At 47.6% G+C, this 19072-nt stretch overlaps 1 protein-coding gene across 2 annotated transcripts in view; it reads left to right on the forward strand.

Moving 5' to 3' along the window:
• Nucleotides 1-19072, forward strand: part of MERTK (MER proto-oncogene, tyrosine kinase) — a 90985-nt gene that overhangs the window by 30166 nt on the left and 41747 nt on the right. For both annotated transcript variants that reach the window (XM_045193815.2, XM_024558488.3), the window contains exons 3-5: nt 2126-2226; nt 4150-4323; nt 17318-17404. In XM_045193815.2, the coding sequence (XP_045049750.2) occupies nt 2126-2226; nt 4150-4323; nt 17318-17404 (362 nt within the window). The remainder of the gene's footprint in view (nt 1-2125; nt 2227-4149; nt 4324-17317; nt 17405-19072) is intronic.

Genomic DNA, 19072 nt, shown 5'->3' on the forward strand with positions numbered 1-19072 from the left:
AATGCAAAGGAGACTAGACTGACCAGTAAGCTGGGGAGAGTTTTCAGGAGCTGCTGAAAGCAGGATGCACCATCCAGCCCTTTGACTTACTCACGATGGGCAGGACCCATGGCAGACACGTTTCTCTCACTCTTTCTCCAGCTCCTTTCTGTCCCCATGACATCCAGGGAGATACCAGGGGAGGGTCAGCCCCTTATGTGGAGATACTTGTCCTGTGAGGTCTCTTTCCGTCTTGTCCTGTTTTCCTGGTGACCTCTGGACATTGTGACATTCAGCTCCTGCCCTGAAGCATGGAGAGATCTGGTCTTTCCTTCAATCTGGGTCTCCCCACATCCAACATTCATTCATCAGGTGTGTTCAAGAATTAATTTTCTTCTACACAGCAATGAATGGAAAGGGGAAGTCAGAGTATCCTGTCAGTGGGGTGCCACTCACATTGGCCCATTAGGAAATGCAGGTGACAGGTGACAGTCACATGCCTGGGTCCTGGGAGCAATATGGAGGTGATGTTAACCCAAGCAGCCCGGTCCCCTACCTCTGACTGACACCATGCTTGATGTGGAATTTAGTTGCTGTGTTTAGCATAGGCTAATAGGGATTTGCAAAATGATGTTGTTGGAGGGAAGTTGTATTTAAAATGTGCAGTATGTGTTCTGAAAACCATGTGTTTGACCCAAGGCAACTGTGGCTCCTCAAGGTCTAGGGGCCTTGCTGCCTGATGGCTCTGTGTTACCCTCTGTCAGCTGCTAAACGTTGCCAAGGTTGGTGCCTCCCCCCGACCTTGCCAGCTTCCTCTTCTCTTTTGAGCTGTAAGCCTCAGCCCTTGACCAGTTGAAGAATGGGTTTTATTTTTGTTTGGATAAATAAGTTGCATCGGGTGCAAACTGCTAGGTATGTGGACCCCTCCGTGTTTTCCTTTTCTCTTTTTCTCCACCAGCCACAGTCTTTGCTGTGTCTGATGAGCAGAGGGTGAGTAGAGGCACCCTGTGTGAGAGAGCGTCTGAGAGCATTTCAGTGTCCCTCCTCCCCTCACCCTTCCCACTGCCGGCAAACCGTCGGGTTCACCTGTGTTGTATAGTTCTTGTTTGTAAACATGCTGGAAAGGTGGAAAGCAGGATTCTCAGCCTTTTAGAGCCAAGGCCATCTTTTACTATCAGATACATTATAACATAGTGTCCATGCTATAATACAAGAAAAACAAAAGAATGTTGTTTTATAATAAAAGAATATGAATGCGAACTTGTTAAAGTGGGGCGTGGGCACACCAGGGATGCAGAGACTTGCACCCTGTCCCCCGCACCCACCCCCTCTCAGTAGCTGTTGCAGATGCAGCCTTCTGATGTCAGTGATCTCTTTTCCAAATGGTGACCTAGTCCCTGCAAACTCCAATCAGGCCAAAGGGCCAGTGCTGGCCAAACCCCTCCCCCCTCCCCCCATTTTCATGGTAATTGCTGTTCTGGGAAATGAGGCGAATGTTAAAGCAGGCCAGATACTGTATGTGTATATATAACTGAGTGCGTTCTGGTTGCAGAGGGTCATTTGGGATACAGAACAGTTGCCCCTGGCCCCCCAAAGCCATGGTGACCATCCAAACAACCCTTCAAATTTGCAGAATGCCTTGAAGGGCCAGCACTGCAATTTGGAGTCTACCATAGAAGTCAAGACAAGTTACACAGGGATTAGAGTCATTTGTTATCAAGAATTGGCCACCATGATCTGGATGCTGGCAAATCTAAAATCTGCAGGACGTCAGCTGGATGCCCAGGGAAGCATCGCTACTGTGGTCTTGGGTCCCAAGGCCATTTGGAGGCAGAATTCCTCTTCCTCAGAGGACCTCCATCTCTGCTCGTAGGCCTTCAACTGACTGGATGAGGCCCACCCCCATTATGGGGGGTCATCTGCTTTAGTTGGAGTCTGCTGATTTCAATTTAATCTCATCAGAAAGCTACCTTCCCAGAATCATCTAAAGTGGTGTTAAACCAAATGTCTAGGCACCATGACCTAGCCATGTCTGCATGTAAGGTTAACATCATAGCATATGACATAGAAGTTGCAGAATGTTCTGTTTCTGTATTGGAGCTCGAAGGGTAGTGACCGTAAATGTCTTTGTGTGTTTTCTCTAAAGCATAACCAGTGTGCAGCATTCAGACAGTGGATCGTATGTCTGTAAGATGAACATAAACAACGAATACATCGTGTCTGACCCCATCTACGTCGAGGTACAACGTAAGTACAGGGGCGGCAGAGTGGCTGGTATTAACTGCTTTGCCTATAATACTCTACAGTGTGGCGGCCGGTTTATAACTCCGTTTGCAAATGTTGCAGATCCATGAGCAATGAGTTTATATAAGCCAATCCTCTTGTTAGTCTTTAGGTAATAATGAAATGAATTCAATTGTTAAAGTCTTAGCTCCATCTTAGGTGGTAGGCCTGAGATTAAAGAGATTATCAGCTTCCTTGTCCTGAGGTTATGTGGGGATCAACTAAAGAGAGTCGATGACTTATTTTAAGAGAGCAAATGCTTGTCATTATCCAGCTCTCAGTGCTGGCACCAGGTGCCACTCACCTGGTCAGGTAGCAGTTTGCTTGTTATCCAGCATCTCTTCCCGTCCTGTGTATGTGGGTGGTGAGACCAGGGAGGGTGAGTGGCTTTCCTGGACATGACCGACAGCTCGGCCAGGCCTTCTTTCAGGGCCCTGGGATTTGTCGGGCTTTGGTTTGGTGCAGTTCCGGGCCATGACACGAGCTGGGGGCTCTGTGGGGGTGAGAAGTGAGACATGGGATGAGGAGAAGGCCGTCTCTGCCCTGGAGGAACTTGAACTCCTGTGGGGACTGTGAGCTGAGGCACAGGTGAGCCAGGCCAGGTGAGCCCAGGTTCCTTGGTCTCCAGGTTTGCATGCCTGGTTCTGCAATGGCAGAGCCTGTCAAGGGAGGCTTCAAGGAGGAAGTGTCTTTATTTTAACCACCCCAGTGGTCACTCCTCACCACCCAGGTGCTGCCCCCTGGGGTTCCCTGCCAGCAAACAATGGGAACACCTTTCTTTCCTACTTTCTCCTGACCCTCATTTACGCGGGCTGTAGAGCAAATGATTAGCTTTTCAGGGAAATTCAACTGGAAACATCTTCAACTAAAAGGCTCCTGCTATCCATTCTTTTGTAAACACAAACCCAATAGGCACTAATTCTGCAGGAGGCCTGAGGGAGGCCCCCCTTAGCAGTCTCTTTTATAGCTTTGTTCTGGGCCCATCCCAGACTGAAATCTAGGGTTATGTCAGCATTGTGGGTGGGGGTGGATCCTGCATTTGCTGTTTACCTGGGAAAAATATTTAGAGGACATTTTACTTGTCAAAATCTCAGAAAAACACCCAGGGCAGGTTCACATTAGGTCCAAATGGAGTTTTGCAAAACTTTGTAGCAGGAAAAATGTTTTCCATTTACCACTTCATATCATTCCTATCGGGACCAGGTAGGTCTGTGAGTCGCAGTCCCAAAAGAACGCGATTTCTGTGTGTGAGGACAGTTAGCTTGCCTGATGCCCTTTTGGCACATGCCCCAAGTAAGTGAGTCACTTGTGTTCCTCTGAGACATTCCTGAAGTGCCTTTGTGGCCTTGATCCTGGAGCTACAGTCGGAGACCTTAGGGCTGTGACTGCGTAACTGCGTCTACAGTGTTTCCATGAGACTGTGCTTTGACAGGCGTTCAGCCCTCTACACGTGCACAGAACTTCAAATTCATGTCACCCATCTCGAAGCCTCACACACAGTAGGTTGTCCTCAAAAACAGCAGACCTATTGTGTGGCTTGGTTTTCACTCTGTTCGTTCTGGTGAGAAGTGCTGAAAACCTGCCAGCCTGCCCCGCGAGTGTGAGCAAGGCCTGATTTCAAACCGGCCAGGCCTCCCTGCTGGTCAAACCAGTTCCCAGTCACCATAACAAGCCCCTTGGGAAAGTGTCCTAGAAAGTCAGCTGGAGCTAGACTGGTGGAGATTAGCCTCTGTTTTCTTTCTTACCCAGCTTTCAGGTGAGAACTGGGGTTTGGACCTGAGATGGTATAGTCTCCTATCGCCCAGTTCTGGTAATTTCCATTCCCCTTAGGGCTCTGCCTTTGCTTGTGGATTGGAAACATTCCTTCCATTAACTCTTTCTCTGCAGGACTTCCTCACTTTACCAAGCAGCCTGAGAGCATGAACGTCACCAGGAACACTGCCTTCAACCTCACCTGTCAGGCTGTGGGCCCACCAGAGCCCGTCAGCATTTTCTGGATTCAAAACAGCAGCCGTGTGAATGAACGGCCTGAAAAATCCCCATCTGTGCTAACTGTTCCCGGTGAGTCCGTGTCTTTATTTGCTCTCAGTAGAAAAGCTTTGATGAGCGTGCTGTGAACCGAGAGGATGAGAACAGGTATGGCGGCCGAGGTGAGGAGTGGATGGGGAGGCAGGCAGGACTGCCAGGCGAGAGAGCTGGGAAGCGGCTGAATGCTCTCCCTTCCCAAGGGTGTTGGTGGTTCAGGTGGCGATGTGGCCGGAATCCCCCAGTCAGGCAGTGGAGCCTGCTCACATCTCTCATCGGGGCCGTGGCCTCACTGGCCTATCAAGTGTGGCACGTCAGGAGCCAGTGATGGGAAGACCTCAGTGAGGTTTGACCGCAAGGCAAATGCATGTGTCACGGAGGCCACTGTGGGCCAAGTGAGTCATCGTGGGATTGGGGCTATGTTGCTGGTCAGTGGTCATCTTGATGTCCATCCAAAGGGAAGTTCCCCAACTTGGTTCCTGTCTCTCTGACTGTTCTAGAGTCGACGCCGTTGATGTTCCTGCTTGCTCTTCCCATTGCGTCTTTCAGCAACGTCTGACCAGGGTACCACCCCTGTGGGGGAGGGGAAACCTTTCTTCTGTATCTTCAGGGTTCTTCTGCTGGTCTAATAATCAGATAGACATGAGGCAGATTAGCAAGAGAAAATGACCAAATTTAATGCCTACACGTGTGGGGGAACCCCACATACATGATAGAGTCGGAGACCCTCCCCTCCCCCATACAGGAGCGGTTCAGAGACAGAAAGGAAACACAGTGTAAGTAAGACATCCTGAACTAGGGAGGAGGTAGGGTGCCTTGGGGGTCCAAAGGGTCGTTGCAGGGAGGAGAGCCAGGTGTTCCGTAGATAGAGTTTGTCCTGGTGCATAGGTCAAAAGAGGTTATCTCTGGTAATCTCTTCTTAGGAGCAGGCCTTCTAATTCAAGTTATCCAGGCAGGGAAGGGAGGGCCAGAAGTTTCTCACAGAGGCACATCTTGGCACGACTCATTCTGAACCCCACACCCCTTACCCCTCCTTTGCTCACGCATGTGGGACTTCTGTAAGCAGAGGGTGTTCTGGGCACTGAACATGTGGCGGCGGCTCCTAGAAACTGTCTTTTTGCTTCCTTGAACCTCACGGCTCCTTCTGTGTCTGTGGCAGGAGTTCTGAACAGCTGGTGCCCTGGGGTGGCTGGTGCCCTAGGGCTCAGTCCTGGACCCACTTCTCTTCCCCTGAGACCTGTTCTGGGAAAGCTCCTCTGGGACGCTGGCTTCAGCCCCATCTGTGTGACAGTAACTTCAAACTTTGCTTCTCCAGCCCGGACCTCTCTCCTGAGCTTCAGGCTCCTGTAGCCAACTGTTTCGCTGGCATTTCCACTTGCTGGGATAGTAGGCGTCTTAAAAGGAAGCTCTTGATCTTCCTCTGGACTTGCTCTTCCCTGAATTTCTCATTTTAGTGATACCACCATTTGCCTGTCCTTTCTTTCTCTCATTTTTCACGAGTGTCTCAGCGAGTTCCATCAGTGTTGCTTCTGCAGTACATCCAAAGTCTGTCTTTTCTTCATCTCTGATGCAGCGTCCTGGTCCTCGTCACCGTCAGCCCTTGTCAGCACCACTCCAGTAGTTTCCTAGCTGGTCTTGCTCTCAGCCTTGTGCTCCCTCTAAACCTTCCTCCTCGTGGCAGATCATGCCACTCACCTGCCGGAAGCCCTTCCGTGACTTGCTGTTGTCTTAAACTGTCACTCGGAGTCCTTCCTGCCTCTGCCCAACTCGCCAAGCCAACCCCATCCCACTCTCCCTTCGCTCTGAGCACCAGTCACACAGGTTGTCTCATTTCCTCAGCACATCGCCCTCCTCCTGCCTCAGGACCTTTGCACTCTCTCTTTTGTCTGCCTGCAGTGTTCGGCCATCTGCCCTTTGTTCCGTGACACAACTCAAATATCACTTCTGCAGTGGCGCCTTTCCTGGGCCCTCTGAACTACCTTAGATTTTGCCACCCTTTGTTGACTTCCAATCACGCATCCTTGTGGACTTCCTTATTGCACTTGTCAGTCTATAATGACCCTGTTTATTTATCATCTCTTCGTAGAGAATATGTGCTCAGTAAGGACAAGGGCTTGGTCTCCTCCAAGGCAGTGCCTGACCTGTGGTGTTAGTCACTAAATATTCATGGCAAGAATGGATCAGCAAGTGAATGCCAGCCCTTAGGTGTTGAATCACTTTTCTAACTTCTGACTCCACCAGGAACATTATGGTTTCCTCTGCCTTCATCTGAGTTTCCTTTGAGTTTCTCCAAGGAGTTGATCATCAGTGACTTCTTTTCAAAGTCAGTTTTAAAAAATATACTCCATCCTCTAGGTTGGTTGCTCTGAAGTCCCATAAAGAAAGATTTCCTTCACTGAGGTAAAAGCGACCTACAAGTAAGTGAAATGCATAGAACTGAAGCGCACAACTCAGTGAGTTTGATAAGTGGAGAGACCCCTGCAACCACCACATGGATCAAGATGCATAACGTAGCCGTCACCTCAGGAGCTGCCCCCTCCTCCCGTCTGATCGGGCCCCACCTCCCACAGGCAGCCTTGTTCTGGTGTCTGTCCTCAGTTAGTGTTGCCTGGTCTTGTGCTTTAAATAAGTGGAATCAGAACGTGTGTGTTCTTCTGTGCCGGGCGTCTCTGGCTCGGTGTGACGTGTTGAGACTCACCCACGTTGTCGAGTCAGCAATGCATTACTTTTTATCCCGACGGCGCTCTGCCGTAGGAAGGTGCTATATTTTGTTTTCCCTTCATTTGTTGAGCATTTGGGATGTTTACGGCTGTTGGCTACTGTGAATATCTATGAATATTTCTGTGTGAGTCTCTCGGGGGGCACATATTTTTATTTCCCTTGGATAAATAGCTGGGAGAGCAGCAGCAGAATCATATGTAAGCATATGTTTAACTTTTAAGGAAACTAGAAATCTGTTCTCCAAAGGGGTTGGACCATGGTATGTTCCCCAGAGCCATGGAGGAGCGTTCCGGTTGCTCCATCCACATCCTACATCCCCAGTGTGAACATTTCACATAACATAAGTCTACTGTCAAAACCAGGAAACTGCTCTGGCTGGTGTGGCTCAGTGGATTGAGTACCAGCCTGCAAATCAAAGGGTTGCTGGTTCGATTCCCGGTTAGGGCACATGCCTGGGTTGCAGGTCAGGTGCCCAGTAGGGGATGCTCATGAGGCAACCACACATTGATGTTTCCCTCTCTTTCTCCCTCCCTTCTCCTCTCTAAAATAAATGAATAAAATCTTTAATAAAAAAACCCCAAAGCCAGGGAACCGACACTGGTACCAGCCATACATGGACTCGTGAGTGTGCACATGGCTCTGTGTAAGTTTACCCCATGTAGCTTTGTGCAATCACAGTGTCACATGAAGGCTATTTTGAAAAGCACACTATTAGATCATTAACCCCTCAATTCCTCTTTTGCATCTGTCTTCTCCACCAAAGAAAAAATCTTCAAATTAGAGAGAGTAAAATAAAGATCTCAAAGAACGTGGAACCCCAAGTAGGTGGCAGTTGTAAGGATGTATCTGGACACTTGTACTAAATCAGATCTCTGAGCTGAGACAAATTACTTGTGGCCTTGGGTGTTAAAAGAATTTGTAGATCTTACCACAGAACACACTTCTGATTACTCTGAAATCATACAGAAGAAAAGTTCTAGATACACAGAGATGGACAGAGTGTCCTGTTTTCATAAGGAAATGACATTGATTCTGCTAAGTACCGAACCATGAGACATGGAAATACACAGCAGAACTTAAAGAGGGGGCATCCAGTTGGTGCCTGTAAGGATGTGGGAAACTATCTTGTCTGGGAGCTCAGCTCACCAGCAGTGCCAGGCCTGACTTCAAAGTGAATTCCAAACTGATCTCCAGTCTTTCCGTGATAGTTCCTAGATGAGGTATCGGGGACTGTCTCAGAAGACAAGATGGAGAAATAAATGGAAAAAAATAAAAGTAAACAGACTTATCATGGGTTGAACAGTAGCCAAGAACACTGATTTAATGAACTGATGTCAACTCACAGGCTGCCTTTGTTAACAGGCCTTTGGCTCTGCTCTCGGTTGGATCAGAATCTGGATTTCCATCAACAACAAACCGGCAGCCGGCACAAAGCAGGGAGAAAATCTGCTGGTCCGGTGGGTCGCGGTTCAAAGTGGGTCCCGTGGCTGGGACAATGGATTACACTTTTATAAGGATAAATGTCACGTGGTAGAATATGATTCCAAAACTAATCGAATAGACCAGAAGCGAGAGAGCTTTGGCTTTTGAGCAATTTAATGAGGAAAAAGACCTGGGGGTTTCAGTTCACCTTAAACTCAACGCTCACCGCCTCCTTTGTTTTCTGAAAGCATCGGTCTCCCTCGGAGAGGACGTGCGGAAGGCGCAGGGGAGGTGCCAGCCTCCTGTGTTTTGGACACTCTGTTCTGGTTTTGACAGCAGACTTAGGTTATGGGGAGTGTTCACACAGGGGACACAGGGCGAAGGAAAGAGCACCTTCCCTGTGTATTTCTTTACATCTTTCTATGAATCTGTACTTAATTCCAGATAAGATTTTTAAAACCTTTATTTTGCATAATTATTAAATGATGGTATGTTGAAAATGTAGAAAATTCAGGAAAGTGCTTTTACAACTTACTGTACATTTATAATTACAATGAAAACACTAATGTGTTTTCCTATTCTTTTCTATAAACATATGTGTGTGTCTATAAGTGATTTTCCTTCAAGTGAGAATGATACTTGGGCAGATTAATTCCAGCCTTTTTGTTACACAAATAATACGTGAACACATATTTACTCCAAAACATTCACACCACAGACATACCAAAACAAAAAGTGAAAATCTCCCTCTTTTCTCTGTGCTTTTACCGCCCTGTGCAATGGACCCACCGCCCGCCTTTGGCTCCCCTCCGTCCAGGCCCGTCCCACTTCTTAAACTGCCTTCCGGTGCGCATGCACACCGACAGCCAGGCCACGTAGCGCTTTCCGAGTGCGTGCTAGTGGGCCTGCCCCATCCTTTGAGAAATGGCCATGGTGAGTGGATGGGCCGTAATTTACTTAACCATTCCCCTGTTGACGAACGTGTAGGTTTTCATTTTTTCTCTGTTGCTTGTGTAGACATCTTTGTACCCCTCTGCAATTCTCCTCTGAAAACCTTGCCTAACACCCTGGGCTTGTCTGTGCCCCCAGAGAGCCTCTTCCATAAACTCTTGTACCCCCCCCCCCCACCACATGGAGGCAGGCAGAACCAGCGGCTTGTCTGCCCCCTATTGTTAATGAGTGTGATTGTCATATATTAATTATTAATTAGCTTAGCCCCATCACCCAACACAGTGCCTGGCAGAACTGAGACCGAATGAATGAACTAATGAGCAAACGAATGAATGACAGACAGTCCCGTGTCTTAGGTCCCTTCACTGGAACAAACAGACCCAGTGATACTAAAGTAACTTATATTTGTATGATTATTTTTGTACTTAAAGTCTTACCTCTTTTTTCATTTACATCTTTAACCAGTGCTGTGAAATTAATAGAATAGAGTTTTCTACATCCATTTTGTAGGCGCAGAGGGAAGAAGGGCCCGAGTGCAGGCTTCTGATACAAGGTTTGTGCTGGGCCATCAGTGAGACCCACAGCTGTGCCCAAGCACCTGAACTGTGTAACGTCAGAGAAGAATGACGTAGCCCTGGCTCGAGTGGCTCAGTTGGTTGGAGCATCGTCTGGTAAACCAAAAGGTCACAGGTTCAATTCCGTGCCAGGGCACGTACCTAAGTTGCAGGTTTGGTCCAGGTTAAGGCACATAGAGGAGGAAACTTATCGATGTTTCTCTCTCGCATCGCTGTTCCTCTCCCTCTCTACTTCCCTTCCCCTCTCTCTAAAGTCAATAAGCATGTCCTTGGGTAAGAATTGTTTTAAAAATGACATAAAACAGTATCTTTATTTAAACCTGTTTTTAATTTTGAGATCCTTTTGTGTGACCCCTGAGTCCTCCCACAAGTTCAGGTTTGAGGAACTGGGAGCCGAGGCCATTCTGACCTGAGCTGCCTTCGGAGGGTTGCATGCTGATGTAAAGCAGGGTGTGTGCAGGGAGGCACAGTTCTGCCTTGAAACTCACCCTCAGGTAGACTTTCCTGATCCTTACTGAGAGAATGTGACCTAAGGAAGCAGCCGAAGAGCCTTGATTGTGGAGGCTGCTCTGAGCTAGCGAGTTTATGAACAGGAAGGTCACACACTGTGCCCTTGATACCAGGTTTTTTTTGCCTAGTGATGTAAGAGCTATCTTTAAGGTAAAGAACATTATTCTGAGTCAACAAGGCAATCTCAAAGGTTCCATGCTGTAAGGTTTCGTTTATGCAACAGCCTCAAAATGACAGGGTTGTAGTGATGGCAGATGGACCAGCTCTTGCCGAGTTTAGGCTGGAGGAGGATGTTCCTAGAAGGGTTAGCAGAAATGAGCTTCTTTTCCGTAATGGAACAGTTCTGTTTCTCTGCACAACCTGTAATCAAATTTCATAGAACTACAACATACACTTCTCCTTCCCAAAACAAAACAAAACAGAAACTGGCAAAATCTGGATCAGTTTCAGATTTGTATTTTAGTTAATGGTCTTGCGCCAGGTCACTTTCCTGGTTTGAGTGGATGTTCTCTAATTGTGTAAGATCTTATCAGCAGGGGAAGCTCAGTGAAGGGTGGACATGAACTCTGGACTATTTCTGCAATTTCTTCTGAATCGAAAATTATTTCAAAACAAAGTTTTTTTTTTTCTTTTTAAAGAACCACTTTGTCAGAGCAAAACTCAGTTCTGCAACAGAGCAGAACTGTGAAAGAATTTACTGCATGGTGTTGAGCAGTGGGATGTATTTATTCCAGGCTAGAGGTGAAGCTCCCCGGCTTCCACATAGAGACTAATGCTCCCTCCTGTCGTGTGCCCCTAGGCAAGCTACTCAGCTTCTTTATATAAAGTGGGCATAATAACCGCGTCTACTTCATGGAACATTTATGAGGTACCAGAGAAATAATGAATGAAAAGTCCTTGGTACAGAAGCAGCCTCCAGGAGTGACTCAGTTGTTCTATTATAAGTTTTTACATGCAGTAGTTACTGTCAATTGTGACCTCCCTTCCTAAGAAGAGTGGTAGACTTATGCTGATCTTTCTGGTTTTTTACATACGTATTTTGTACTTAAATCGACATTTAGAAAACAGCTAAGCTAGTTTTTTAGTTGAATGGATATACTTATTAATTAATATTCATTGTAGTGACAATAGTAATGTTACTGAACTCAAGGGGTTTGCTGCTCAGAGCGTTCTGTTCAAGAACCAGACCTGGTTCTGGAGAGGTGCTTAAGACATTGCTTATATATACTACCGTATTTTTCAGACCATAAGATGCACCTAGGTTTTAGAGGAGGAAAATAGGAAAAAGAAATTTTAAGCAAAAAATGTGGTAAAATATTTAATAACATAAATAACATAATATTTCACCAATGTAAATGTAAGCTACTGTCAGACTATAAGACGCACCCTCCCCCATTTCCCTCCCAAATTTGGAGGGAAAGGGGGTCTTATAGTCTGAAAATACGGTATTTGGTCAATGACATGTTGATTTCTTCTTTAGTTGGCTACATTTATCAGGTTGGGTTTTGCCCCTCCCTCTCCCAGATTATCCTGTTTATAGCTGGGCTGCAAAATACTGCGCTACATTTTAACGTTCAGCAAAGATAACATTTAGAACTGCCCAGCCCTTGCGACTCTTGTCCTTATATAAATCAGTTCATTATTTTCACAGTGCTTTCTTTAAAGATTTGATTTGAACCGCATAGCAAGGTGTGATAGTTACTTTTGATACCTATTTTACAGACCAGGAAAAAAATGGAGTGAGTTAGGGGCCCACATGCTCCATTATTGTAGTCTTTCTATGGCAGCTGGCACAGTCCCAGTGAAACACGTTAGATCATGTCCGTCTTCTGCTCGAAGCGCCAGGTTTCCCACTCCACTTAGAGGACAACGCAAAGGCCTGTCCCACCTGTTTTTCTACCTAGACCGTGCCGTCACCTCCAGTAAAAACTGGGCCCGTTCCCTCACCCTAACTCTCCAGTCTGACCCACGTATTTAAAATCACAGCCCACTGCTCCACTCACCTCTGGCCCTCTGAGCCTCTCCTGTTTTTCACACTACAATCACCTTCTGAGGGCACGTGCGGCTCACTCACTGAAGAGGTTACTGTTTCTTGCCCATGTCTGTGAGAATGTGAGACGTGGAGGGGCAGAGGCCTTTGTTTTCTTTGTGGACCCCTCCCCCGTGCCTGGGAAAGTGTCTGGTACACAGCGAGAACGAGGTTAAGTGAATGAATTCAGGGCAGACAGTGAGTTCAAAGTTAGTGAGCGTATGTTCCTTCATTATGCAGCATATTCTTCTGTTTCTTGCTTCTTTTGGTGGAAAGATAGACCCCAGGGGCGAAAAAATGAAAGGACTGAATTGCTGAAACCAGAACTCAAGGAATTGGCCTAACTGTGCCCTTAGAAGTTGCTCCTTCAGCAGTTCTGAATGTCCTTCCCTCAAGGGAACATCCTGTGACTGAATGTTCCTTAAAATATCTTTCAGACTTTGTGTCAGAGGTTCTCTTTCTTTAAAACCAGCAGAGAACCAGGCAAGAGGGGTGTGGGCCGTCTTGGGGTGGGGTGCAATGTAATGGAGTAAGGGGTGACCCGGACAGAGGACTGGCTCAGGGGGCCTGGGGCACTGTGGGGGGTGTGGGGGGGGCAGAGTGGACGGTAGGGAGGAGACTGAGGGCTGGATCCTTTCTTCCTGAGAAAGCCACAGAGTTTGGGCATGGAACTTGCAGGTCTATTCCAGTCTGGTGGTCCATGTTCCCCCAGAGGGAAGGCAGGACAGTGAGAGGGAGCTGTGTCTCCTGGGCACACCCGTTGCTGTGTCCAGCCCAGGCTAAGTGAGTCTCTCTTGTTGGACCATTTGTGCCAAAAGAAGTGTAACATACAGTAAGCAAAGACCCTGTACTTGACCCCAGTGCCCATCTAGTTTTGGAGAAAGTTCACTGGTTTGGACCAGCGTCCACTCTCTCTGCCGGCATCTACGGGACATCTGTTGGGAACTGCTCTCATCGGTGGTTGGCTCCTTCTGGGTGGTTCTGAAAGGGGGTGGGGGCGAGGGAGGTTGCTGCAGATGGTTTTCCTGACTTTGTGTTCACCCTGACGAGAAACACAAAGCGGAAAATGGACTTCCCGTTTAACCTGGAGTCACGTCCCGTGATAAACACTTCTACTTCCTGCATCGATAAACCCTGCAGGCCTGAAGGACGGTGGTGGCGTCTCAGTGAAGCCCACCCGTCCTCCTGGTTTACGGAAGGGCCAGAATGTGACTAGTACTTTGTTCTCAAGTATTTCCCAAGAACTTGGGAGCTTGCAACAGTCATTGAACTCCAGTGACTGCTTTAGCCTGCAGATGTCTGCTCAAGCACCAAAAAAAGCCACTCCCTGTGTCTTCTGATTGAGCCAAAGCTGATTTTTCTAAATATAAGTCAAGTTTGCAAGTCCATGGTGCCTTACGACACACGCATCTTGTTTGGGAGCTTACCATGGGAAGGTGAAAAGCGATACTTCAGCATGAAAAGCAAAGTGTCACAGGTGGCAGTGGGGGGCCCCAAGTGGTGGCTTAGAGGGGTCTGTGTCTTCATCATCACCCAGGGTGTTGTCTTTCCTAAAATCCAAGCCGGACAAAATGCCCAAAGTCCAGGTGCTGTGCCAGCTCTTCTGTCCCCCTAGTCCCCTGCCTCCCTGTCATTGCTCCCTTACTTCACATGAGAAAAGAGACCCCCTCAGACTCACCTCAAGTCACTGTGGGGGCTCAGTTCTCAGACGCTTTGGTCTCAATACCTGTAAAATTAAAGTCTTAAAAATTATTGAGAACCCAGGTTATGTGAGTTCTCTCAGTTGATATGTACTGAATCAGAAATCAAAACTGAAAACTTTTCTAACGCAAGAATACACAAGCATCTCTTTCAAAAGCTCGTAGACCGAATGACGTCATACAGCGTTAGGCCTCTGGAACACTGCACAGCTTCCTGTGCATGTTGCATAGGCCCCTTCAGAGGAGTTTTGCTGGAGAACGTCGGGATATATTCAGGGTCCCTGAAATTACATTCTTAGCAGCCATTTAAATTAGGAGCAGTTTCACACGCAAATCTCAAAAGGTGTGAGAGGCTACACATTTTGAATTCCTCCCAAAATTCTTTGGGAGGAAATCAAGCAGCAGCTACAAAGACTCCAGAGGCAGGGTCTTCACAGATGTCCTTTTATAGGGGTGGCTGGTGGGTTTGAAATAAATACTTCTCTGCAGTGCAGTAAGTATTTTCTAAACTACCACACAGGCTGTTAGCGGCCTCATCCCTGACTTGAGAGGAGGTGACCAGCTGGGGAAAGAGCCTGGGTCCTCCCTGGGACTGGAGCTGCTGGGCACCTGCCGTCGTCTGGAGGATCTAGCGTAGCAGTCCATTTAGGGTTCTCCTCCAGCCCGACGGGAATACTCCTCTGTCAGCTGGAGGTATGCATTTTAACTTTCTAAGTTAAAGTACCTGCAACGGCCGGTTCCGATACAACATTATTTTAGCAAGTAAAGGGTCACCACAGGATAGTAGGACAGAGGCCCAAAGGTCCTTTCCCCCGCTTCAGGGGCCGTGTCAGACTCGGGACAAACTTCGCTCTGGAGAAGGACCGACTCAGAAGGGATCGGATTTGCTTTCCTCCTAGACCTGCTCCGGTCCTCTGGCCGCTCGCCTTCCTCGGTTGATGCCTGGCAGCGTGTTCCTTTTGGGTTTTTAAAATATGTAACTACTTCATTGCGAACACGCTTTGAACTTTAAAAATACCAGATGGAACATTGCCTGTGCAAGTAGATCCATAAAAGAAAACAAAACAAGCTTTTCAGGCAAGAAGCAAACGGTGGTGTATTTTCAAGAATTCTGTCTGTCTGACTGTCTTCCTCCACTTCGTGATGTGGCCCTTGTGCCAGAGACAGAGAAGTTTCCAGAGGGTACATATGGCTGTGTTTTTAAAATACAACGTTTTTAATTTTTAGAATAGCTTTAGAGTTATAGAAAAATTGTGGAAATGGTACAGAGAATTCTCTCCCCCACCATCCCCTACTGTTGACCTTTTACCTTAATGTGGCACATTTGTTACAATCGATCAACCAATACCGCTACAGTGTTATTAACTAACGTCCGTACCTCATTGCATTTCCTTTGTTTTTACTTAAGTCCTTTTGCTATTCCAGATTTCGTTCAGGGTTTAGTTGCCAGGTCTGCTTGGTCTCCTCTTGGCTGTGGCAGTGTCTCCAACTGTTTTTGTTTTCAGTGACCTTGACAGCTTTTTAAAATGTATTTTTTAATCGAATTGATTAGGATGACGCTGGTTAATAAAATTACATAGGTTTCGCATGTACAGTTCTACAAAACATCATGTGTATATTATATCGTGTGTTCATCACCCCAGGTGAGAAGTCACTTTCCATCACCACTTACCCCCCCTCACCCCTTTCTATCCCCCCACCCCCCTTCTCTCTGTCAATCACCATACTGTTGTCCGTGTCTCTGAAGTTTTGTGTTTTTTACTTAATCCCGTCACATTTTTCACCCGGCCCCCAACCCCTCTCCTGTCTGACAGCTGTCAGAATGACCCTCAGTTTTCCGGAGGACGGGACAGGAGTTTTGTAGACTGGCCCACAGTTGGACCGGTCCGTGGTTTTCCTCGGGAGTAGACTTGCGTGATGTGTTCGGGGAGGAAGACTGCGGAGGTGAAGGGCCATTGCCATCACAGCATATCGAGGAGCCACTCTGTCAGCGTGATTATCATTGTTGGTGTTGACCTTGATCATCTGGTGAGCCAGTGTTTGTCGGTTTCTCCAGGCTAAAGTTTTTCTTCTGTTTTCCTTTCCACACTGTCCTCTTTGGAAGGAAGTCACCGTGCACGGCCCGCGCTTTAGTAGGGTGAGTTATGCTCCCTCCTGGGGGCAGAGCACTCATGTTAATTATTGGGGAGGTTTGCCTGGTCTCCCCTTTTATTGTTTATTTACATCAGTATAGACTCATGGGCATTTGTTTTGTACTTCCGGTTGCGATCCAATGGCTCTTTTATTTTCTTGCTCATGTTTTCCAACTGTGGCCGCTGGGAGAGCTGTCGGTTGCTCCCGTGTCTCTGCGGGACCCCGTCTGTGCGTGTGCCCGTGTGTCCGTAGCGCTGTCTGTGTTGTGTTTGGCCCCGGGCTCATCTTTGCTCCCATCTGAGAGTCAGCCCTTTCTCCAAGGACCCTGGGTTCCTTTACTGGAAACTAGAATTAGACCTGGGTCACCTCTCTTCCTTTCTACTTAAAAAGAATGAATCAGAAGTCTTCACACCTTGGAAATAATTTAAAATTTCTTTTTACTTAGCACTGTTATCATGTTTGTATAATAATTCCTAATGAGTTGACTGATTTTTTACTATAAAATAAGGACTCGTTACAGCAGATGATCTGAAATTCTTTAAACTGTGGGTTTTATCCAGCTGTTTTTGGAATTGTGAAGTGTCCATGCTGTACTGGGCAGCTAAGGCCCAGGGGACTGACTACCCAGGGAGCCTCAGAGACCACTTTTCTTGATATTGGGGTCTGTGACTTCCACACCTCCTTGTAGAAATTTAAAAATCTAAATGATAGCGCCTTGTTGCCTGATGTGTCTCCCCATCAGGGAAAAAGAAAGGCCTTGAATGGAGGACCACTGCCTTTCAGGCCCCTGGTTGCTCCCTGGTATGTAGTGTTTAATCCCAGGTGTGTTTTTTCCTTTTTCGAAACATCAGAACACTTTTCAAAGTAACTTTGCATGTATGGCCCGAGGCAATGAACGAGGAAGTACAAGCATGCCCAGACACCCGTCGGTTCTGCGGAGCGGTGGCCTGGTTTTCTGCTGGTGGTCTCACGGTCTCCTTCCACTTCAGGTCTGACCGAGACGGCGGTCTTCAGCTGTGAGGCCCACAATGACAAGGGGCTGACCGTGTCCAAGGGCATACAGGTCAACATCAAAGGTGAGAAGCAGCGCCTGTCCCTTGAGCATGTTTGGGAGTTGGGTGTGGGGGACAGCTGGAGCCCGGGCTTCCCCACTGACTGCCTCTGTGAACTCGGACAAGTCACCTGACCGCTCTGGCTTGTGCCCCCTCTGTAAAATGGGGTAATTACAGAGCCTGCCTGTTCTTGAGGCTAAATGAGATTATATCATTAAAGCACTCACAGCTGAGCCTGGCGCACAAGTTTGGTAAACATTGGCCGGGTTAGCTCTGCTCAGCCTGAGAAGAAAATAGGCTGAAATGTCTGCCTTCATCACCTCAGCCCCTGTTTTCACTTTTCCCACTTCCAGCCTGAACTAGTTCCAGTCACTCCTTGAAGAGCCCCTGGGGTGGGGGCGGCTGGAGTCCTCGGTCCAGGAATGGATTCTGCCCTTCCCAGGGCAGCTGGGGTGCAGCAAGTCAGCTGCTGCTGATTGGGGGGGGGGGGTGGGCGGGAAGAGCAGGTCAGGGTCACTCGCCTGCTCGCCTGCTCGTGTCTTTTTCTCCTCACCTCCGCGTTGCTCTTGCTTCCTTTAAGCTGGGACAAAAGGTAATGGAAGGCTTATGTGGAGTCATTCCAACCCAATCAGCTGCCTCTTCCTCCTTTTTCTGTGGGACGAAAGGCTGAAACTTGAAAAGAAAGAAAACCCAGACTTAAATACTGTCTTTTTATCCCATTTCAAATCATCTGCCTTACCCACTCTCACAGAAATTCAGGCAAATTTTGTGTTTCAGTATTTGTTCTTAATGAGGGGACATTTTCTAAAAGTTCATTGGGAGGAAAAAATGAGCCCATGGCATGTCACCGTGGAGGAGCTGTATGACTTCCTTCCTTTGTTCCGAATCCCATCACTGCCACTTTCAAAGGAAATGTTGGTAATTTCAAAAATGCATGAGTGGGCATAAATTTATAAAGACATTTTCATCAAGTATAAACATCCTAAAAATCCAGAAAAGGTGAAGTACTTCTTTAATTTTTGCTTCTCACAGAATCTCAGCTTTTTAAAAAAATAAATCCTATTTCCAAAAGCTCTCTACTTTTATTTATTTAAAATTTTCTGTCAAAGCAAAGAAGACTCCCTTCTTCTAATCTGCTGTTAACTATAGTGTCTGTGGCCAAATTTTGATGTGGGAAAGCAGGCGTTTTGTGGCAGTTCTAGGGCTAATCTATTTAGGGGAGTGAGTCAAACAAAATGCTCCCCCTCCCCCACTCACCAGGCTGCATGTCTGCTGGTAAAACTGGAACCACTGAACATGCCACCCAGTGCGTGCTTAGCATGGCCCAGTCCTCCCGCCCATCCTGTGATTTCCTTCCCCGCCTCCACGCCTTCCTCAGACCTCAGCGTGCCAGCTCACTGAGCCCATACCACCGCCCCTGGAACAGCGGTGCTACTGCCCCAGTAACAGGAGAGGGAACTGAGCTTAGGGGGCACTCGGCTGAGCCCTGGGCCATACAGCTGGCCCAGTGGCGATCAGATGCCCAGTCCCTGCTGGTGCTCACACTGGTCTGCTTGCTGCCCCCTCAACCAGCCCCCGCGTCCTGCTGAGGGACACGAGTTCTGGGATCAGGCAGACCTGAGTTCAGGTTTGCACTCTCCTGCTCTGTGACCTTTGGCCAGTTTTCCCTTCTGTGGTCCTCAGTTTCCGCAT

This window comes from Desmodus rotundus, chromosome 5 (assembly GCF_022682495.2).
Source record: "Desmodus rotundus isolate HL8 chromosome 5, HLdesRot8A.1, whole genome shotgun sequence".
Taxonomy (NCBI): Eukaryota; Metazoa; Chordata; class Mammalia; order Chiroptera; family Phyllostomidae; genus Desmodus; species Desmodus rotundus.